We start from the raw sequence: 23,126 nt of genomic DNA on the forward strand, positions 1-23,126 counted from the left end.
GAGGGGCTAGCCAGTCGTTAATGACTACCTCCTATATTTCAAACTTGATATCAGTGAATAAGTTAATTAGTTAGTGAACTGAAATCCCTTGTGAATGAGGTTACAGTATCGCAATTTTCTTTCATTCTTCTAGTCACAGGATGTTGTGGTCCCCTTAATGAGATGGCATTTTGTAGTAGAACGCTTTCAGACTCGGGGCGAGCTCGGCTTCGACAATAGCCCATCTTTCCCAACTTGAGGAACCAGGTTTTACATAGAAAACAAACGTAAATCCGTCATTTCTCTAGATTCATACTGTAAAGGGAAGAAAAAGCATCATGAAGTTGCAGCAGATAATATTTACCACACCCGAATTACACAGCAATTCTAGAGCACATCTATGGCCTACAAACGGCGGGAATAGGAAATATTGCGCCAAAAAGCGCCTTGCAGCAGGCTCGGGCCGCCCGCTAGCCTACTAACGGGAGTCAAGTTCCGATAGATACAGCCCTGTAAAGCCGTACAAGGGTAATTATGGACACGTCTAGGTATGTAAATACAATCAGTAACAGTAAACGTATCCTAGAATGTCGAATAGCCAGTAAAAAACCGCGACAAGAGAAAAGTAGAGGAATGCAATAAGAACACGCGTATATTGCTCTGTTACGATGCAGATCCTATCATAAGACAGTGGATATTTCACCCTCCCTATCTCCTTATAAAGGACAATGACAGATCAACAACTTAAGCCTTATTACGAAAGACCGTTGCATATAGATAGAGACTAATGCCATGCATTCATCGTGGTCATGTCGCACATAGAAAGGACGTCCAATACATATGTGCTATATCATGCAAGTCGCCCGCGGCGGGGAAACCCACCGTAACGTAACCGGAATTATGTATGACTCCCGTCCCCGGATTAAAACGAGACGAATAAAGCTCGGGCTTTGGATTTTGTTTAACACGCGTCTTCCTCTGCCTCTTAACTAGTCCAATCTTGGATAAGTGCTAAACAGAAGGAATAAAATGGCATCACTTGTAAGCACTTAATCATTAACGGTTGATGTTTATAGCTTAAGAGTCTTAAGGTCATATTACAAACCATCATTCATACCTTGGTGATATTACTATTTCCCCCTGGCTAGTAAATATGCCACCAATAACAACATCAATACCTTAGATTAGGTACCTAGGTAGTTTTCCAAGCAGTTCAGGCAGATTGCATTGGCGAAAGTGCAATACCTCGTGTAAAGCAAAGTAGGGCTGCTAGGATTTTGGATATGGATTGGCATATAATAGCAGCTTAACATTTTAGTAAAATATTCCACCAGCTACAGGGGGAACTATCAAATCCGGGGTCCAGTATTTTGTGCACGGCTCATCATTGAGTAGCATTGATATCCATCTGCCCACTTACAACTCAATATTTCCCGACCCTCTACGTAAGGTAGGGTAGTCACGAACTCTCATTCAGCCCTACTCCCGTTCTCCCATATGTTTAAAAATCAACATCAAAATAATATAGTTGTTTTAACAACTTGCTTAGTGGATTGATGGTGTCGCTCCAGGTGACAACAAATAAGTCCCATAGCCATAGACATATCATGAAGGGCGTGGTACGACAAGTCTCCGAAATAACGGACGACAATTCCTCTTGTCATCAATTAACAATTACCGGAACATCTAAATTTCTTCACTCGCCCGAGGTCAGATTCATTGTAAAGAGATTATTATAATTCGATCTAGACATTCAGACCGTAATAGTCACTTATTTACGTTTATCCCTGTCGGATTCAGTAATCCGTGTCTATAGTGAGTAATTCTGCAGTAACTTTCCTAACAAGATTTATATGCGCCACTTCTGTCATCTTTAGCCACTGGCTCTTGCTGACTACCACTTCTAGCTCTAAGGGGAACTCGGGGATATCGGAACGGACGAGAAATTATATTTCCAGGAGGTCGTGTGTAGGTGTTGGGGTGGCCGCGGTCCCAAACTATTTCATGCTTACGTTCCTCATAGGCACACATATCCGCTTCCATTTCCCTTCGTTCCATAACCTGTACAAGGCCTGATGGGAATATTAAAACTCGCATACAGATCAAGTTAAGCTCGGAATTCTATTAGGCCGGTCTTATTGTGGCTGTACACCCCTGACTGAATTATTGACCGTACACGTCTGTCACCGGGCTTCTACTTTGCATCTATACAGCCCGCTTGTTTCCGACACCATCATAACTGGTTGCTGTTAGGAAAGCTTTGCCGAAATCCCTGTATATCTGATTCGATATTGCTTTTTTCTTCGTCAGCGGTAGCAAATGTCTCAGATCGACCCCGGTGGGTCTTCTCCGGACACAAACGGCACTGGCCAAGGGATATCGCTAACCGCTCCGGCTCCGGACAAACCGGCGGCGCAGCGTAAATCTACCAAGCGTGAGCGTGTTGCACTAGCTTGCCAAAGGTAAGTTACATCAGGAGCACCTCTAATATACCTACCATCAGTCGCTGATTACCTCTTTCTAAAGGTGCAAAACCAGGAAGCAAAAGGTAAGAATAACTATCATTTCGTCCCATTCTATGAATCAGCCTTGTCTAATACTTTTTTCGCCACAGTGTGATGGTCAGCGGCCGGCCTGTGCCTCGTGTTCCCGATTATCATTAAAATGCGGTACGTTGCTACCTCACATGTACGCTCACACACAATCTAATTCATCGTCAGTGTACATTGTCCCACTTGTTCCAGCAGCGGGCGAGAAAAAGATTTATATCAGGGCCCTCGAGAATCGTATCGCTGAGCTTGAAGCATACCTCACGTCGATTGGTCACCATGATGTCGAAAATGGTCATCTGGGACGCTTAGGGCTCTCAACGTCGTCATCTCGAAATACCACAGTGACACCAGTTAGTCAACATAACCAAGCACCGGCACCAGTGCCTGAACAAGTCCCACGGGATGATGAGGATGATTCCAATGATATCTTACTCGCTGTCAGGGACTTATCACTTTCCGCATCTGGTCACTATATTGGGGCATCATCAAATATCACTATAGGGCGCGTGCTCAGTTCGTTTGTACATAGCCAGAAATCTTCCATCTCGGCTTCTCATGAGGGATCAATAATTCAAATCGAAGACGATCCAGCACCGAAATCCATTTACTCAACAACCGCGGGCGATATCATTGGCGTTCCTTTTCTAAGTCCTCAGGTTGCAGCGAGACTTCTTCATGGTTACTTCCGCCATATAGCTACAAGATACCCCGTGCTACATTCCACTCAGGTAGTGGAGCTTCATAATAATAGGGATAATCTCACAGATGAATACGAGCAAGCTATTCTACATCTTGTATATGCGGTCAGTGGGAGATGGCTAGAGTCAGCTGGTGAAATGGGCCATTTTTTTAGTGACCACCATTATGACCTTGCTTTTGAAGAGTTGGAACCTATGCTTCGTCTTCGCGACTCTCGGACTATTAATTACTTATTACTCATGGCGTTATACTGCACAAGAGCTCCTCGAGATCCGGGAGCCTGGACATATGTGGGAGCTGCTGTTAGATTGTGTATAGAATTAGGATTGCATCGACGACAACGAAGGCAACAGCCCAGCGTCGAGGGCGAAATGGATAAACGCCGATTTTGGACGGCATATTTTCTTGATCGGGATATTTCCATCGCTGTTGGACGTCCACCTAGTATATCGGACCGCGATATCGATGCGGAATTGCCCCTTGACATTAATGAAGACATCATTAACGATGAGGTTATCCGTCAAGCTGCGATGCGTGTTAGCAATATTCCTGTCAATCCCCCTAATACGCTAACATCTTTCATCCATCGGACAAGACTCAAACAAATCGAGTCGGAAATCCAACATGACATTTACAGAGTTGATCGACCAAGCGATGTCTCCGATGATACCATAAATGCGTTCCTTGATAGGCTAAACTCATGGAAAGCCGCCATCCCTTTCGATACAATGCACTACGTGCACCGGCAGGAGGACGCATACGAAGGCGCTGAGCTATATACGCTTCACTATTACCGTTGCGTTCGGTTCTTATTATATCCCCAGCTAGCTAAAAACCCGCTGAATATTCTCTACTTAAAGACGTGCGCCGATGCTTGCATAGGGATCATCACGGATTATCGACGGTTGCATCACGCCTTTCCAATAGGCTTCTCGGCTTTGTCGATACAATCCGTCTTCTTAGCAGGTAGGCATAATTCACCCATCGCTCATGCGCAAGCAAGCATACTAACATACGACAGGCCTAACCTTGATCTATTGTGCATGGCTGGCTCCTTCAGATTTTATAAGTGTCGAGGGCTCATTGACCGATTGTCAGATCCTTCTGTATATCGTCACAGAACGTTATCCATCTGCCAGAAAATACCGGGACGTGTTCGAGCGCATTAAATCGGCGATAATGGGTATCATTGCTCAGGGTAAGCACGAGCCGCGAAATCCCGTTCATATAGATCCAAACGTCCAGAAAGGATTCGCGAACTTTGAAGGCCAATGGGCTCCTGGAATGGGTGCGGACTTCTCTTATATGGTCAATACTATGACCGGTAATGTAGCGACGGAGCCTCCATTTAACTTAGGACTGGACCCGACGACGGCAGCATTATCCGGGCAATCCGAGCAGCATGCATCAAATTTGGGTCAGTATGGGGCCGTCTGGCCTGATATGCAGCAGCCGATGTCTCACGAACTTGGTGATATGAACGGACTTGGTGGGATCTATCAATAAACATACATTAGTATTCATTGCCACGCTATGAAGGTAAAATATTGGAAGATAGGAGTGTACCATATACCATCATGTTATCATTTATGTTAAGTATTCCATACCAAAAGGCCACGACCTATATCATATAGAGAAAAATGGAGTTTCCATAATTCAAGGGGAAGGATGATAATGTCTTAAATCCTACTCCGGGCACTATTCGCATTAGAGGTTCTCGGGACACTTATATATTCGCCTAGTCCGCAACGTGTAGACTCCATAGACATCCGACATCCGGCTACGGATTACCCATTCTGTGCATGAATTAATATGCTCCACTAAGTGATCTCAAGTATGAGCATAGACATCCTACAAGGCGGCTAGACAGGCAACAACCGTACCAAACTACTTTACCGTCAGCATCGGATTGAGCCTCCCGATGATGATACCCTACGCCAAAACCACACCAGACAACGAACGGTATACCACACACCATCCCTACCATATTTCAGACTTTATTAAAATTACGACAAGACCAATTAAAATACTGATTCCATAACTAGCCTCCAACTCTAGTCTAATCCCTATATGGTATACCGAAAAGCTACCTCCTGAGGATTCCATTTCGATGTCTAAAAATTGAGATATGAAAATAGACGATATATTTTATGCTGATGCTTCACCACGTAAATGCGGGGTGGGAATGGAGGGGCTACCTTCCAGACATTGATGCCTCTCACGTATCTCACTTTTTATAAAGTGGATAACAGGTTGTAAGTTTATTTATATTTTAATAATCATTGTCTAATATCAAAACCATTAGATGAAGTATGACTATTTTATCGCTTAGGCACACTTAGCATTTAAACTAAAGATTTTATACGAGGGACTTTCAGGTTATTTTTACAATCCTTCTGTTATGCAGCGGCATATGTAACCGAAATAGTCTTACGAATATAAATATATGTATTACAAATCGCATATTGGTGTGGTTGCGTGAGTACCTTGGTGGACGGTCTCTACTTTATAAAGGGGTAGCTTATCTCCTCCATGACTGCAAAATCTGCGGAAGTGGACAGTTCATTCAATAAAGCTACCTTACTGCTATTATATTAATACCTCAGAACATCCGAATTATCCCCCATAGGATTTTGACGAATCCTCCCTATTTATTCTTTGGAAGCGGAGTATAATCTCCAGTACTCTCTATCTTACCCTCATGCCCCACGGCTTTGGCGAAGTCCGCCAGGAATAACCATCTAGACTTCTTTACCCAGCCCTTCTCCAAGAAATTGTTGGCAGGCTTCGGGAAGAAGTCTATTACGCCAATAAGGAACTGGTCGTGAGCCGGAACGAAAAAGATTTCCTCGTGCGCATCGAACTCTTGTAACCCCTTGATCGTCTCTGTCGCCAGTAACGAATTTTCGTGGAACGGACCCTCTGCTGGAAGGTAGAACGGCTCATCTTTGCCTTCACGAAGAACTTTGTGGAATAGTTCACCAGGACAAGGTGCTGCAGTCACAGGACTGAACGGGTGTGGCGAGATGGAGTCCGGCAAGGGGTGCCAATGGCTAGGTCGCAGCTCGCCGTCGTGATGCACTCCGTCTCCACCCATTAGGATGAAGCTGTCCGGGTTGCTAGTCACGCGTGCGAAGCCACAAATGTGGCCGATGCAATGACCTGGAGTATCGAGCAAGTAGAATGAACCATCTCCAAAATAGTCGATGGCCGAGAACTTCCCAACTTTTATATTAGAGTTGGAAAAGTCGAGCTCTTTCACCTCACGGCCCGCATGATCGGACTCGAGGAGATATGGGGAGTTCGGGTCAGCCGGGTATCCTGGGAAGACAGCCTTCTTTGTTCCGGGACCGATGATCAGCGTAGTGCTAGGCTCGAACGTGGCCGGGTTTCCCGTGTGGTCGAAGTGAGAATGGGACCAAATTACAGCTTCGATACTTTTAGTATCGACTCCTTCCTCATCAAGTATTTCGCGGACATGCTTCGGTACTGTTACGGTAACCCCCATGGCGTCAAAATTTGCTCGTGTTGACGCCGGGAGATTTTCAAGGTCCTTCCTAATACCGAGGTCGAACACAAGGGTCCGTTTAGAAACCGGATGCTGAATCAAGAAGGCATAGCAAGGCCCCGCGAGATATTCATGGCCTTCGATTTTGGGCCCGAAGAAAAAGGTAGGGCTGAGACCGCGAATCGTACCACTAGTATTCAAGATGGACACATCGACGGTAGACGTCGAAGCGGGTATGTTGAGATCAGGAACCTTTGCCATTGTTGGTATATTATTCGTATATTATCAATGACTTTTCTCTGTTCTACTACTGAATCAAACTTGAGACGGTTTTTATTGATTTACTTGATTCCAATATTAACAATAATTTGGAGTAGTACCGAGGTTGGTGTCCTTGTAGTGTCTTTATTTCGCTCATAGAGTACCTTTTAATCATTCGTTATTTGTAAGCTAAGTTATGTTGCTCAATTATTAAGCGGTTAAGTCATAAGGAGACATCACAATGAAAGACTATCATTTGTCAGCGCGGAACAATTAGAAGGTATTGAAGGCCGACTTGAAGTCATGTAGGCTTATCTACCAACCTAACCAACCTACATACCTAGGTACCTACCTAGGTACCTAACACAGTTGATCAATAGAAGGTATGTTAGGTAGGTTAGGTACATAATCTGCATTTTATTCAAGTTGGTGATAATAATCCACCTATCTACCCTCCCAACCTCTATCTTACCTCTAAAATGTGTTTAGCTTTCAACGGCGGCGTGGCTAACCCCGATGGAGGAATACAGTAGTATTAGTTCAAGTGAGCCGCCTGGCAACACGCCCCGTTTCCTTAAAAATTTAAATTCATTTCTACAAAGAACCTTTTTGACGATTAGTTCTTCATATCTAAAACATTCGCCAAGTAATGACGCGGTCGAAATCTGGTTGACTTCAGATCCTTCGCCTAATATGGATTTACTAAGACTTCGATTGTAACACAAACTTGTCCACATGAAAGAAAAAGGCGACATCATTTTTTGGAGATGCTCATAATATGATTAGTGTTAGTGCACATCTGCATAACGTGTTTCTCTTTCGGGGAAAGTCGGGGGAACCTATGAGCCCGCAAAAGAGGGGAAAGGTTTACCGTCACCGTCTATATGTAAGGTCGTTCCGAAAATAAGTGTAACATATATCGGAATATAGACGAATAGAACCATCATTATCTTCCGAAATCGCATATAGATCAGGCTGTCAGGTTGAGTACCTCCTAATCTAGGTAAATGCAAGTTAGAACATTATTATACTCGTTTATTAGCGGCCTAAAGCAAGTATTTCTGGCCACTCAGTCAGTCAAAGTCACACTTCAAATTAATACACATAAGAGGTAGGTAACTGTATAAATATTTTCATAGCCTCAGGTACTTGTATAAGATATCTTCTTTGCCGTATCAAACTAGTATAATTCACCACCATATATCATACTATAATTAGACTGTTGGATTGACTGGGGAATCGATTCAGTTACTTTGTATCACCAATTACCCTTGTAGTAAAAGTGATGTCCTATTGTATTGATTGATGATGATGAAAGAGGAAGATCTACGAAAAGTGGGGGAAGCTAAATACAATTGGATTAGGGTGTGGGTGGGGCCCAACCCTTGGTCACATGACAATGCTAGGTGCCATTGTCACGTGACCATAATCCCAACAAGACACTCTATAATTAAGGCTCGTCAACATGCTCCGCAATAGCCAACTTCTTTTCTGATCCCGGAACACGAGTTTCCAATTCCTTCAAAGCTTCGGCTACGATATTAGTCTTGAAAGCCTTGAAATTTCGAACGGACACCTGGTTAGCAAATAGTTCATCGATTTCTTCCAGTGTTCTCCCTTTCGTCTCTGGGACGCAAATGTAAAAGAACACCAAGCAACACAGATTCGAGCCAGCCCATATGTAAGCATATTTAGCCCCCTAATGATTTACGTTAGTCGCGTAACCTATAGGTATACGGTGGTAGAGTAGAAACCATAGTCCTAAAAGCTACTTACCCAGTTAAGATCCTCTGGGTTGATAAAATATGGCGAACAGAATCCCGTAAGCCATGCTAGGAAGTAACCTAAGCTGATAGCTGATCCAACAGACCAAGATCTTAACCTAGTGCTTACCACCTCCGTAGCCGTAGGGTATGTTGCGTCTCCAACGAAAGCATTGTAAGAGAATTGATACAATGCAGTAAACGCAATGACGCAGTTTCGAGCGGAGAGTGTTCCATATGCAACAGTCGCGGAGACTGCCATTCCCAACATTGCAAGCCCCTGGGTCACAGCGCCTGTCATCAAAATAGTTCGTCTACCCATGACGTGGCGCATCAGGTACATGCCGAAGTTAACACCAATGAAACCCAGACAGGTATTCATGACTGAAAACTTGAAGGCATCGTCCACTGATAACCCGGCAACAATCATAAAATAAGTTGAGTAGCTGATGATAAACCATGAACCGGCTCCTGTTTGTGTAGCAATGATGCCGTAACAGAGAAGTGTGCGTCTTAGCTCGGTCCCTGTATTTTCATCGATCAGTATCTCTTACATACTGATAGAGGAAGTAATACGAATTCCTACCTTTAAACATGTCTAGTGGCCCAATTGTTCTAGCTGCTTGCTTTTCCTCTTCGATACCTTTAACCATCTCAACCCATTCCAGCTCAAACGCTTCGGGAGTTAGTGAGTCCCCTCTGAGCGTCTTTAATGACTCTCTCGCCGCCTCCATATTTCCTTTGTACAAAAGATATCGAGGTGATTCGGGTACGAGGAAAAGGCCTAAGGCTAGGAACGTCGGTACGATGAAGAGAGTTCCAAGCGGTATTTGGTAAGATGCTTTATCCAAACGGCTCTTCGTAGCGTTCGTCACGGCTGCCCCTATTATGCTCCCAATGTTGACCCATTCTGAGAAGAGTGCTACCATGACAGCCCGAAGGTGGGCCGGAGCTGCTTCAGCGGTCTGTTAAATGTTAATATAGTACACAAGAGCGAACATCAAGATATTCAAAATTATTTGATGTGGATTATAAGATGGAGAACTGATATGGAATATTGAAATTAACACATACTACAAATATGTTAGTCATCTCGAGAAAAAAGGGGAGTGAACCGCTAGATAAAAGAAATTTGATGCTTTTCTTGATGCTACGCTTGTACATACCGTAAATATTTGAAAAAGTCACCAGAAACCCATTAGCTAGCCCGAGAACAAGTCGGCCGATATAAACCGCTACTTTATCCGTAGTTGAGATCTGGATAATGCATGCGATTGCATTCAAAACGCACGCAAGCCATAGTGCAACCTTTCGACCGAAGAAATGGGCAAACGCTCCAGCGACAAGTGAGGATACAAAAGCACCTAATGTTAAGAGTGACCCAATGAGCCTTTGGAAGGTTCCCTGGATAGGTATCTTGGTTATTATGATGAAAACCACGATATTCTGACTGGGTGGCTTACCTCAATCGCATATCCAGCTGGTTGGCTCGGATCCTTATATCCAAATACTTCTAAGAAGCCTGGCATCGCCTGTAGAGACCCAATTGCTGCCGAGTCCAACCCGTACTGCATATTTGCTATGGCCACGATAGCACATATAGCTAAACATTTTCGATTCGCCCAGAGGGACGTCTCTGCTATCTTCGCGACGGCCGTCATGATTCTACCGACTCTAAGCAAGAGACGAAAGAAATGTAGATCTAGAGGACCCCAAATTGAGAAAGGGGAGTAGCTTAGAGAAAAGCCATGCTGCCACCTTGCATTTTAATAACCCGGTACGGTTACTATCTAGGGTCTGAGAGCTACCCCAACTTTTCAATAATAGCTATATACTACGTGTGGAGTTGAAGCACTACCGCGGCGGAAAACGACACGATCTTCGCATTTTCCCTGTTATTGATCAAGCGCTTCCATATTAGTTCTCCCCGCACTTCGGTACTTAGTTCCAGGTCGTCGACGGCCCTTCTAGATCAGGTAGTGTCGTTCCTAGTTATAATGCGGCGCCGATGGTTCTTTTGACCTCGGGAAGGTTTACCGACACGGCCTTCAATAGCTCCAAATAGAAGTATTCCATTCATGATGGCAGCTTTCCGATTGGAGATATCTCCAAATCCTAAGAAAGTAACGCGGAGACGATGGAGAGATGGCGACCTTACCCATGGATTAGCGAGGGCTAGTAAGAAATATATTTACATGCTTCCTACCTTTATCAAACACTCACCGCCAACTTTACCTTAAATCCTGGAGGAATGGATAATTTAGTGTATAAAGGAGTTAGAGCTTGGTGTAGCTTGATAAAGGGGTTGTAATTCGATATGCTAGTATTATGTACGAATCACTAATCGTTTAATATGAATATTTTAGGTACTTACATGGTAGACCTAGTTAAGACCATCTTCATTCATGCAGTATATCATTCTAGAGGGACAGAATATCATGGTGTCATGAAGTTCTGTTCCTTTTATTAAAAGGAGAGAATATTGGACTTTGGAGTACGTATCTGTTTGTTAGTGCACTGAGATGTTACGGTTAATTACATTTATCAATCACTAAACCCGTTACTGCACCATAAAAGTGATATTACATAATGCTACGATTATACCCACTTATTTTGGGCCCCACCACATTGTCGACACCTTGCAATTGACATGGGTCTAAAAACGAAATAATAATAATAATAAAAATTTCCACCAAATAACATTTATCCAAAGTTAGCAAACTTCAATTCAGTTCGCGTATCACGAACGACGTAATTGATGCGACAAACCGCACACTACGGCAAGCCGTAACCATCCGGCATCTAACCAATAGTGAATTGGTAAAAAATAATTTACCTTCGACTTCACCCATCGGTCTCTTTTTAGCCCACCTCGGAGCCAGTCTCCGATCAGAATTTACATGCGACGATGAGGTTCTCCATCCTTTCTATGGGTCTTTTGGCCCTCCTTACCCCGTTGACTGCAGCATGGACGAAAGAAGATCGCGAGATCTTCCGTCTGCGCGACGAGATCTCCCAGTATGAGGGTGCCAATGTCACCTTCTACGATTTCCTCGGTGTCTCACCGCGCGCCACCCAAGACGAGATCAGCAAGGCTTACCGCAAGAAGTCTCGTGAGCTGCATCCAGATAAAGTCAAGCAACAGTTATCGGCCGAGCGTGCTAAGCAGGCTAAGGCAAAGGGCAAGGGGAAGAAGCCTGGTGTCCATGTCACGAAGCAGCCTACACAGTCCGAAATCAAGGCTGCTGTAAAAGCTGCCGGCGATCGTCAAGCCCGTCTATCTATTATTGCAAACATTCTTCGAGGCTCTGGTCGTGCCCGTTATGATCATTTCATGTCTAACGGGTTCCCTGTATGGAAGGGTACTGAATACTACTACAGCCGTTATCGGCCAGGGCTAGGCACCGTGCTATTCGGGTGCCTGCTCGTGGGCGGCGGTGGCTTCCACTACATAGCCCTATACATGAGTTGGAAAAGGCAACGCGAATTCGTTGAGCGGTATATCAACTTCGCAAGGCAGGCCGCTTGGGGTGACAACCTCGAAATTCCAGGTGTCGATACACCTACCACCGCTACACCGCCTCCTCAAGCACCCCCAGCAGACGACGACCAACAACCCCCGATGGCGATGAACCGCAAGCAGCGGCGGCTACAGGAGCGGGACCAACGCAAGGAATCGTCCAAGGGAGGAAGACGCCAGCTACGCGGTCGGGGACGCCCCGGGCAGCAGGCGAGTGGAAGCGCAACACCAATACCGCAAACCCAAGGAGCCGGCCCAACAGGCGCTAAGAAGCGTGTCGTGGCTGAGAATGGTAAAGTCCTAGTTGTCGACTCTCTCGGCGATGTGTACCTGGAGCAAGAGGACGCAGATGGCAATGTAGAGGCATTCCTTCTCGACGTAAGTCTAATTCATTCATCTTTCTCATGGGCCCAGTAACTAACCCGTATATATTCTAGCTCAACGAACTCCCCCCGCCTACAGTCAAGGATACCGCACTCGTCAAACTCCCTATCTGGGCCTACTCAGCCACTGTAGGCCGAGTCTTCGGCTCCCGTAAGCCCACTGACGACCTAGACGATCAAGTTGACGAAGATGACGAAAGGCAAGGCGCCGATGATCTCGTAGACGACTCCTCATCCGACCAGCCGCAGCGAACACCCTCCACGGATTCGGCCGAAGACTTCGAGCTCCTAGGGACTAGCGTCGAGGACCTACCCAGTAAGCCGAAGGTCACGGGTAGCCAAGCACAACAAAGCAACAAGGCCAAGAAAAGGAACAAGAAACGCTAGAATCGGGACTTGGGAAGTAAGGGCGGGTTGGTGGACGGGGCTGAGGAGTCTTGGATGCTTTTACACGTATGACAGGGTTGGCATATATATAAACAGTGCTCCTCCGACACCGTGGTGTATGTAGCAACCTGTGTGGTGGATCATAAAAGTGAATCTATTCAATTCAGAAAACACGTGCTCAAGATGTTCCAGTCCGATGATAAGCAGCAACAGCTCAAAGTTCCTATTGTAGGAGTTGATTGTTCAGACCTAATAAATTATATCTTGAACAATTCGGGAAATACATCACTGAGTTAAGCTGGCACGAACTTGGCATTGATTTAGACCATTCTTACAATGTAGTTGACAGAGATCCCATTTCAACACGATATCCGCTGATCAATCTAGAACAATATGAGAATAGGGGTAAAGTAGTTTCATTCCATTCAAACTATCTATATTGAGGCTTTACACTGGATAGTATGATGCAGTAATCGACCAAAAATATCAAGCAAAGAAAATGAGCTGGCGAGTCATTGCGCTTACCGAGGTTCGAGTGCACCGAAAGCACAATGAGATAGAAAGGAGATCTACCAGGGCAAGAAGATAGGGGGGGGACGTATAGATATACATGTGTGCTATGGTTTTGGGGCGGGATACACACATACCTTGAGTAGTAAGTTAAGCTTTCCGAGTGACTCTGGAAGTCAAGAATGGTTAGCCATACACTATGCAAATAAGGGGACAGGAAAGAGAGATATAAAGGCTATGAAAGGGGAGATATCCTCAACTCCGTCCCTTGACATGAATTGAAATATGTGTAGTCCAATATGGATATCCACGTCCGCATGCAATTCTCCGTGAGTCCATAGTATCCCCCTTGCCTCCCACATACGGCATCCGCTAGTCTCCCTGCGTAGTATCTACCTAGTCAAAGTAAACTATGCTGATCTGATCTATGCTAACCTAACGAAGGATATATACATTCAAAATGGTACTATAGGTGCATATCATCCATCTGTTGAAAAATTCCGTATTGGTTCTCCATGGATTGCTGTTTACTCATCCAGTCGTTATCGTAGACGGGGTCCGTCGCTGGACGGTAGTTGGGGCCACCAATAGCGGTGCCAAAATGGCTGTAAACATCTTTGGGCCTTTCCATGGCCTCTTCATATTGTCGTCTTGCGGACTCTTCATATTCGCGTCTAGCTAAAGCCTCGTAGCCAGACATCATGTAAGGCTCAACGTCGCATGTGGCGACCCATCGTCCGTCTCCGGTCTGGACTGGTGTCAGGGGTGTACCATCCATGGACATCATAGTATTCTTCTGTTCCTCTTCGGCCATTCTTCTCTCGTAGCGCAATTGGGCGAGGAGCTGTTCTTGTTCGACCGTCGTGCTAGTCCAAGCAACGGCTGGGTTCTCATGGGAACCAGTAGGGGGGCAGATTCGCCATAGCTCAATCAAACGCAGCTTTTGATTATCCTCGGCTGTCTTGAAGAGCTGTATTTGCGCCGCAGAAAGCGCAGTATGATCGATACCATATGAATTTAAAATCGACTCTGCAGAAAACTGCTGTGTTTGTGGCGGCTCTGATGATCGCCTCTGGAGTTCCGCTTGTGAGTCGTCTTGATGGGCGATATGGGCAGAATGGTGGTAGTGTTGGGTGATGGAATATTTTATTTCTGGCTCTTGCGCTTGCGGTGTTTCTTGGGGGACCTGGGCTGGTTGAGGTTGTAATGTTAAGTTACGAGAGAACAACGCAGCGAGGTCATCGCTGGTTTGCATGTTTGGTTGCGAGTAAGTCATTTTCTATAAGTATATAGGGTTAGAGATGTTTAGTAACTTAAAGACCAAGGGTAGGTATTCACCGCGCCTGGAAAGGTGTTGAAGTTGATATACCAAAGTTGTCGTTTGTTGCAAAGTGCAAATAAAATAACTGTGTCCGAAGAGATGAGGGTGTCGGTTAGAATGTAGAGTATAGGGGAAATAGAGAAGCGTTTGTGGTAAAGTAAGAACTGCGAGAATTCTATCTTATATTGACTATGCTAAGGTGGTAGAATTTCTTGGGCATTAATAATGTCCAAAACAATCACTTCGAGGATGGACAACAAAGTCTTTTTTTGTTTCGTTTTAGAATCTTTGCTTTGATGCTTGATGAGTGGTGGACAAGTAGTCAGTATCAATGAAATTAAACCCCTGAAAGAGGTCTGATGCCGTAGAAGAGCAAGGGGGGAGTAAGAGAGATGAGTTGAGGCAAAAAGACAGATCAATAATATCAAATGGCGAGTGGCGTCGCAATACAATAGCTTACGATAATGTGAGCTTCGTTCAAGAGTTAGCAGTGTCGCAAATGAGCGATACTAGATTGACGAAGAAGCGTTGATGAAATAGTTGTCACGGATGAAGAAAGATAATATAATAAATAAAAGGGATGGCGTTTGATGTTTGATGTTAATGATGACAACGCATTGAAGACCCGCCGGGTGATAGCGGAGAGTTCGAGGAGGGAAGGATGGAGGGGGAGGGAAGAGGGGGAGGGGTAACGGGCATCTTGGATAGGTACCTATCTCAGGTACTAGGTACATTATGGGTACAATATACTAAATCTAACGATTTCTTTGGTTAATCGTAAAGTTAGCGAGGAGATGTGAGGGGTGACGAAGGGTGACGAGGGGCTATTTTAGTGGACTATAGGCCGCTAGGTCATGCCCATTGGCGCCCAAAGCTACCCAAGACTCCGCTAAGGCCCAATCGCCATTTACCAACATGCACTTAGATACAGTTGTACATGCATGTAGAGAAATCAGGTGAGCTTGCTCGAGGACGAATCTACGAATACGCAATGATAAAATTGAGAATAAAGACTTATACATATCTAGGTACCTTTTTTGTATTAAGCCATGTGTCGAAGTTTATCAAAAGAAAATAAAGGTGTTTCATGTTGACCTGTATTCTAAGTACTCTCTTTATAAATTTACAATAACTATCGATTACTAACACAGTGGTACTCATTATTCATTTGCCTCGAGTTCGGTACCTTATAATTGAGCATATTGTTCTTATAATAAACTAGCATAACTTTTAGGGCATCTAAGAATTTACTATCTTCAATTCATTTAGCACTACTCCCCAGATATAAAATTCTTAACAATTCACATGCTATTTCAAATAATTCATACCCAATACCATATCTCTCATAGGTAGTATACCCAGTCTGAACAAGCCAGTATTATACATTCGCATTGGATTTTCGTTTTGATACCTAGGTAGGTACCATATGTGAAAATACTGATTGAGGATTTATATTCTCATTTTAGTGCAATGAGATATGACGTAACCTAGTCGTTTATAGCTTGTTCCCCGAGAATCTAAACGATCTTCTTAGGTCAAGATATATGCGGCGTAGCGTTCGAATATAGCTTCATAGTGCACGTGAAGATGTCAAGGAATCTATAAGTAACTAAAATCAGCTAAAATATCAAACCAGTAATTCAATTGGCTATTACTTAGTTGTCCGTTTTCATCTAACCTAGGATAGGCATATGTAATGTCTTCTCGGGCTCGATATCTAAACACTGGAGCACTCTGACGTCAAAGTAGCCGAATTCATACGCTATAAAGCTTAGGACTTTCGATGCCAGAGCAAGATAGCTGTAGAATCATGATTAATCGTATCCATATTTATCATAGAATCAAGGTGTCTATAAAAGCTCTAACATGTTCCATCGAGTCGTGATTGTAAGAGTTATCAGACGCAAATCGCAAGACACTTTATCTTCTAGCTCTATCAATTCAATACTCAATCCTATATAATTCCATCTACCATGGCGCCGAAAGTCCTTGTTGTATTAACCTCCTATGGAGAAATCCTGGATTCTGCCGGAAAGCCGGTGCAGAAGACTGGGTGGTACTTGGTATGTTACCTTGCTCAGCGTATACGGCCGACCAAGCAACGCTCGTCTCATAGTGCTGAACCTGAGTTAATATTTTTGAAACCAGCCCGAGTTTGCCCATCCATACGAAATCCTATCCAAAAAGTGCGAGCTCGTAATCGCCTCGCCAAAAGGCGGCGTCGCGCCTCTAGACCCGAACTCGTTACAACCGTGGATCAAAGACGACTCATCTTCAATCGATTTCTTCAACAACAAAAAGTCTCTCTGGGAGAACACCGCTAAGATTTCTGACTTCTTAGGCCGTGCTGATGAGTTCGACGCTATCTTCTATCCAGGTGGACACGGCCCTATGTTTGACCTAGCGACGGACAAGGACTCAATCGCTCTTATCAACGAGTTCTGGGCCAAGGGTAAGGTCACAGCCGCGGTTTGTCACGGTCCTGCTGTATTCGTTAATGTCACACTCCCAAGCGGAGAGAATATCCTAAAGGGCAAAGATGTCAGCGCTTTCAGCAATGCAGAGGAAGATGCTTCGGGTATGACCAAGCTTATGCCATTTATGTTGGAGGATAAAATAAAGGAGACTGGTGCTAGCTTCCATAAGGCTTCTGAGTTATGGGGTCCGACAGTGCGTGTCTCTGGGAAATTGATTACTGGCCAGAACCCTAGCTCGGCCAAGGGAGTGGGAGAAGCCATTGCAACCGCTTTAGGTAAGTTTCTATTATGCTTATACCTGACCATGCCAACTAACCGAGTAAATATAGGTGTTTAGAATGAATGTTGATATGTCTTAGAACATATGTAGATGAGCTGGCTTTCAGTCAATACATTAAGGTTGAAACCGCAACCGAAACACCAGTAACCATAATTTAACTCCAGTCCTGGTCTCAATATTTTGACGCGAATAACCTAGATTCCTTAAGAAATTTCGTTAGTCTAATACCTTCGAACCACTTTCAGTGTATGTTATCCTAAGCGATGTAGTTGAACTCTTTATCGTATTATAAGCTAGTTAGTCGTACGTATAACTAGTATCTTTAAACTTACAAGTTACTCATTACCTATTTAATCATTTGGTAAGATAAATAGTAAGCGTATATATAGGTAGGTAGCTACCCCTTTCTTATCGGAAACCCTTTAGTTACGGACTAGATGGATAATTTGCGTGCCACTATAGATATATAGACATTGTGAGTCTTGTATCAATATTTTAGACATAGTCAAATCCAGCGCTTCTGTCTATGAGGATTGATGAAGTTATATATCTTCAAACTGAGTGGGAGGCGTTGGACACTGCGCTACATACATGACATGGATTTGACAGAGTACCTAGTATACACCGATCTAACGAAATGATGGACCTTTACATCACGAAGTCTGCTCCTTCTTCCAAGCGGCGCGTTTGCGGTAGATGTCATGGCGGAAGGTTTGCTTCAGCGATTCCATAGCATCGGCGTCTAAGGTAACCGTAGCCTGGATAGCGCCAACACCGCACAGGTTGTTCTTACGATCAATGAACCAAGCAAAAGTCATGCCGCCTCCCCAAGTGAGGGTATGATCTCCATACCAGCCATCGATGTCTTGCAATGTGAGCAGGCCGCCCAGTCCATGTCCTGATAACGCATCAACTGTAGTGCCGACACGGAAAAATATGCCCATGGGACTGACCAGCGCGGCTCGGTGGCTCTCGGTGGCTTCCGGGGTAAGATGGTGTTCAAACATGTCGTTAACTGTTTCCGGTTTGAGAATTTTTCCGTCATTGGCCAGTAGCGAGTGTAGCACTTTGACGTAGTCTGGAGCTGTCATAAATAAACCGTGACCTCCAAAGTCGCCCTGGGCGCTCTTGTTCATGTCGCCGCTACCGCCTAGCACGGCGCGACCCAGAGCCTCTGGATCATCGGGGTTTAAATCGACAAGGCGCGCGCGTAGATCCTCCCGAGTCACCGGGTAGAATTGGGCGTCTGAAATACCGAGCGGGCTAAAAATCCGCTCCTGCATACGTTCGAGCAGCGTCTTGCCAGTCACACGTTCCACAATGCGACCAGCCCAGTCGAGCCCCGACCCGTACAGCCAGCCGGAACCAGGTTGGAAGCTTAATGGATAATCGAATAACTCCTCAACCGTCTTCTTGTCGTTCTCGTTGGAAGCTTTGGTCTCCACACGGGACTTCTCACGCCAGCGAGCGATGAGGGGGTTAAGGAAATGGTAGGCGAGACCAGAGCTATGAGTTAATAACATTTCAAGTGTGATAGGACGGATCTGTGGCTCAAGTAGAGGTGTTTCTCCATCTTCAGAGAACCCGGTGATGACCTGTTTTGCGGCAAGGTCAGGCGCAATGGATGAAAGGTCGCCGGTAAGTGATAGAAGCCCATCCTCTACGCATTGTAAAGCAGCGATGGTAGTAATCAGCTTACTAGCCGAAGCGAGGAATAGCACGTCGTCAAGTTTGTGAGGTCGCTTCTCTCCAGATAGCAATGTACGCTCTCCTATTGTCTTTTCGAAGGTGAAGTGGCCTTCAGCGTCGGTAGCGCATATGATAGCACCACGGATCGTGCCAGCATCGATAGAAGCTTGGAAGCTAGTATCAATGCTTCCGTCAGCCATAGTTAATAGGCAAACTGTAACTGAACTTATAACACAGAACAAAATGATTTCGATTATACACAGATGTATATACCTAATACATAGAAGACACGCACACTGGGAGGCCAAGATAAGAGTGTAGGAAAATAATCCTTTCAAAGGATTATATATTCGAGCAACTTACCTCTAAGTAGCGTGTTCGGGTAGCGAAGCGTCACTATGCACTATGGGGTTCAGGCCGTGTGTGTCGCATGGATACCTACATGAGATCCTTGCCTTTGGTCTCCATTTTAGCCTGTAGGTCAGTAGGTCTAGGCATGAAATAGGTATGAATCAGAATGTGTCATTATGAGTAGGGACATCCATCTATGTTTAGGTATGCCCCCCATTCGGTGCCGTGAAGACGACCTTTGATTGAGAAGAGCTACTACTTCTCGGAGAGGAAGCTCTACTAGAGTTGCCGTCGGTGTTGTCGGTATCCTCGGTGTCCCCGGTTTTCGAAATGTCCGAGGTTCGTAACCTCAAAGATGGTAGATAAAATGCTGGAACTGCAAGAGATAAAGTTATTCGGAATGTGATAATCTTGATCTAGGTGAACATTTGTAAAATCTCGTAGCTTTAGATAGGTACCTAAACATACCACTCTTTGTGGGCCTGGATGAGGTCATCACCATCATGCAAGAGATCCTCTAGGACTTTTAGTGGTGTCTTAGTAGAGGCTGCGTCTGTGCTCCTGTCAATCATTTTTTGGGGCGAATTTTTAGTCTTACATTGTTGACTTTCGGCTTTCTTCGTGATAGCTATATACGTGTGATTAATCCTTATTTGTCACGATAGAAAAATCTTATAATTGAGATAATCCTATCCGTCCTCGAGCTTGATGAGTTACCACCAACCTAGCAGTAGTTTAAAGACGTCCTTGGAAAATGATATTGGAGGAATGTGGAACAAGAACTTTCGTGTGTTGATGATGACTTCTACATACCTATCACTCAAGATCTTGCGATTGAGCCCTTGTAAGTTCGAGGTTGTGCTCAAGGCAATTGCTTTTTGACGACACTTCAAAAGTTTTCATCACTAAAACTTTAGACACCGGCTATATAAAAGTGATTCGAGATAAACCCTCTACGGTATGTGACTTAGATGGTTTTGTAAATCACATTGTACTATGCATCTTAGTCTCCTTTTAGGACGCCTTGCTAGTCAATTTCCGCTCGTATGCCCTGTCAACTTAAAAGCGACATAGTCTAAAGGGAAGTATGTTTCCTATCAACATCAAGTTGACCTCGTCCAATACATATCCTATTTCTAGTAGCTCACATAACGAACAAAATGCTGGTATCTGTAAAAGTCAGTACGTAATTTGATTTATGGGGTTCGAGGAACTCACCGAGAGGGTGGCTGCAAGACAACTGTGGCTTTTGGGAATACTTGGTTTCCAGCACGTCACGGATGCTGTTGAGTAGTTCCACGTAGCTCTGTTTAGGGTCCTGCTTAAGAGCTGTGATAAAAGCATAAGACATCGCTCCGGTTGCTTGGGATGCAATAGTCGCGTCCGCACTATATTGCTGTTAATTACCTACGATATTGTTGGATTTCGACTACGTTGTGACTTACGATGTCTGATCATCCTTACTTCCGGACCACATGATGACGTCTGCGGGCGAGGTCTATGAACCCAATAGTTAGTACTTGTTTCACAGGGATTTACTTGGAAGATCAAAGTTTTGGGTATTCCTTACCTTGGTTTCGATGGTCTTTTTATACCCGTCATCTCCTCTGAACGCAGTCTTAGCAAAACCAAAGATGGCGCTTGCAGCTCCTGCTGCATCACCTGAAGCATAGGAAGAAAACGCCTTTAGTAGCCCTTGTCCAGCTTCAGCTGCAAGATTGGGTTCCTTTAGAACACCTTTAGTCGAGTAGATGTATGGTAAATCTAGAACCGAACCGGAATGACACGAGTCAAAGATTGCTGTCAACCTCACACCAGCCTGTAGAGGCTTAACGACTACATGATGAAGCTGATCATCAACAATGTGGCCGGCAGTTTCGTAGTCGACAGGGTAGATAACCTCGTCATAACCGTCTTCCTCGTCTCCATCTGTGATTTAAAATGAACAATTTATTCATATTTAGAGTTGCCTCAAGACTATCTTACCTTCGTCTTTTGTCTGTCCACCATGACCTGAGTAATGTAAGAATAATGCATCATTAGGACGAGCACCAGAAACAAGCCATTCCATAGCTCGAAGTATGTTCGTCTTGGTCGGCACCATGATGGGGTCATGTTGGTCGTCAGTTAAGATTATCATATCCTCTCTCTTAAAGTTGTAGCGCTCGATCAGAAACTGGGAGACGTTCTTGGTATCGTTGATGCAACCACGTAGTTCACCCTTCTGGCCGAAATAGTTGATACCGATCAACAATGCCTTACGTTTACCGGTACAATTGGAATACTGGAAAGTATAACCATCGGGTGCGCCGTGACCGAATTGCTGTGGAGCACTTGGCGGAGGAGGGCCGGCTCGGTGCTGGCCTCCGTAACCTTGAACGGGAGGGCCACCGGAGTGAATGGGATATCCATATGGATCTAAACCGTGTGGTGGGGGGTAGGAAGGCGGCGGATAGCGGTTAGATCCTTGGCCGTACGAAGACGGCGGCTGATTATACCCGTGCTGCTGAGGAGGTGGAGGTCCAGACGGAGGGGCATATTGGTTATAGCCATGTTGCTGGGGAGGCGGACCGGGAGGAGCCCCATATTGATTATGACCCGGAGGACCAGAAGGCGGACCATATTGATTATACCCTTGAGGGGGTTGGTTGTATCCTTGAGGAGGTTGATTATATCCTTGATGAGGAGGAGGTTGGTTATATCCTCCTCCTCCCCCTCCGCCGTATCCTCCGCCGTAATTTTGGTCGTGACCCCAACCAGACATTTTACAAGGTGATCAAAGATGAACGATTGGGATTGGTTAAGTGATGGTGAGATTTACTACTCGTTTAAAGAAGAAATATGGTAAATAAATATTAGGATGTAAAACAAGCAGACAACCTTGGAGGTCAGTATCTATCCTATGATTCTGTGTGGGTCCAGGAGATGTAGGATGTAAGATTTGGGGCTGAGAAATGATAAAACAGGAGAAGGAATTAAGGGTCTCGATAACTCGATAAGGGATTTACATAGGGCTGACGGGTAACACGGCAGTGACGATATACGCTGATGGTGGGGTGGTAACACGAAAAGGGAGACTATAGTCTTGGCGGGGTCGAAGGAGGGGCTATGGAGGGGCAAAAAGGAGGCCGCCCGCCACGGCGTCTATGCGGGTAACCATTTTTAACACTAAAATATACCTAAGGTTAGGTACCTAAGACACTAATTGTTAGGCCTCCTATTAGCAAACCGGGAGCAACCGCAGCAGGCCCCCTTGAATCACTTACATGGCTTAAGAATTAATATACCTACACACCTATTGTTAAATCATTATCTGTGTAGTAAAGTGTGCTACAAGTTTCAGTCAAACAAGGGTTAAAACCCAGTCATCTCCATCACGGACCTTTGAAGCACGCCGTAAGCTTGCAGATTATTAGATTGCCTAGCCGTCTGATCAGTTCCAAATA

At 44.8% G+C, this 23,126-nt stretch overlaps 8 protein-coding genes across 9 annotated transcripts; 3 read left to right on the forward strand and 5 right to left on the reverse strand.

The window, feature by feature from the left end:
- Positions 1–2,298: 2,298 nt before the first annotated feature.
- Positions 2,299–4,736, forward strand: GL218_06876 (Positive regulator of purine utilization; the record flags this gene model as incomplete). Its single annotated transcript, XM_033583609.1, has 5 exons — positions 2,299–2,441; positions 2,506–2,527; positions 2,594–2,648; positions 2,700–4,196; positions 4,252–4,736. The coding sequence occupies 5 exons, from the start codon at positions 2,299–2,301 to the stop codon at positions 4,734–4,736; spliced, it is 2,202 nt and encodes a 733-aa protein (XP_033433285.1).
- A 995-nt stretch (positions 4,737–5,731) lies between these two features.
- On the reverse strand, positions 5,732–6,999 carry GL218_06877 (uncharacterized protein; the record flags this gene model as incomplete). 2 transcript variants are annotated; one of them, XM_033583611.1, is made up of 2 exons in its annotated part: positions 5,732–5,775; positions 5,928–6,999. In XM_033583611.1, the coding sequence occupies 2 exons, from the start codon at positions 6,997–6,999 to the stop codon at positions 5,732–5,734; spliced, it is 1,116 nt and encodes a 371-aa protein (XP_033433284.1). The 2 variants fall into 2 exon arrangements, with proteins under 2 accessions (XP_033433284.1, XP_033433283.1); XM_033583610.1 differs by lacking the exon at positions 5,732–5,775 and having other exon boundaries at positions 5,878–6,999.
- Positions 7,000–8,449: 1,450 nt separating this feature from the next.
- Positions 8,450–9,691, reverse strand: GL218_06878 (High-affinity glucose transporter RGT2; the record flags this gene model as incomplete). The annotated part of the gene is made up of 3 exons (XM_033583612.1): positions 8,450–8,698; positions 8,893–9,287; positions 9,349–9,691. The coding sequence occupies 3 exons, from the start codon at positions 9,689–9,691 to the stop codon at positions 8,450–8,452; spliced, it is 987 nt and encodes a 328-aa protein (XP_033433278.1).
- A 1,979-nt stretch (positions 9,692–11,670) lies between these two features.
- On the forward strand, positions 11,671–13,052 carry GL218_06879 (putative J domain-containing protein C2E1P5.03; the record flags this gene model as incomplete). Its single annotated transcript, XM_033583613.1, has 2 exons — positions 11,671–12,660; positions 12,720–13,052. The coding sequence occupies 2 exons, from the start codon at positions 11,671–11,673 to the stop codon at positions 13,050–13,052; spliced, it is 1,323 nt and encodes a 440-aa protein (XP_033433277.1).
- A 976-nt stretch (positions 13,053–14,028) lies between these two features.
- Positions 14,029–14,838, reverse strand: GL218_06880 (uncharacterized protein; the record flags this gene model as incomplete). Its single annotated transcript, XM_033583614.1, has 1 exon — positions 14,029–14,838. The coding sequence occupies one exon, from the start codon at positions 14,836–14,838 to the stop codon at positions 14,029–14,031; it is 810 nt and encodes a 269-aa protein (XP_033433057.1).
- A 2,018-nt stretch (positions 14,839–16,856) lies between these two features.
- Positions 16,857–17,697, forward strand: GL218_06881 (uncharacterized protein; the record flags this gene model as incomplete). Its single annotated transcript, XM_033583615.1, has 3 exons — positions 16,857–16,946; positions 17,032–17,635; positions 17,690–17,697. 3 exons carry the CDS (start codon positions 16,857–16,859, stop codon positions 17,695–17,697), a joined length of 702 nt encoding a protein of 233 aa, XP_033433058.1.
- A 596-nt stretch (positions 17,698–18,293) lies between these two features.
- On the reverse strand, positions 18,294–19,529 carry GL218_06882 (Acyltransferase LovD; the record flags this gene model as incomplete). The annotated part of the gene is made up of 1 exon (XM_033583616.1): positions 18,294–19,529. The coding sequence occupies one exon, from the start codon at positions 19,527–19,529 to the stop codon at positions 18,294–18,296; it is 1,236 nt and encodes a 411-aa protein (XP_033433055.1).
- Positions 19,530–20,824: 1,295 nt separating this feature from the next.
- On the reverse strand, positions 20,825–22,444 carry GL218_06883 (Metacaspase-1A; the record flags this gene model as incomplete). Its single annotated transcript, XM_033583617.1, has 5 exons — positions 20,825–20,850; positions 20,899–21,068; positions 21,126–21,178; positions 21,251–21,609; positions 21,667–22,444. The coding sequence occupies 5 exons, from the start codon at positions 22,442–22,444 to the stop codon at positions 20,825–20,827; spliced, it is 1,386 nt and encodes a 461-aa protein (XP_033433056.1).
- Between the last annotated feature and the right edge of the window lie 682 nt (positions 22,445–23,126).

Source organism: Daldinia childiae (genome assembly GCF_008694065.1).
Source record: "Daldinia childiae strain JS-1345 chromosome Unknown Scaffold8, whole genome shotgun sequence".
NCBI lineage: Eukaryota > Fungi > Ascomycota > Sordariomycetes > Xylariales > Hypoxylaceae > Daldinia > Daldinia childiae.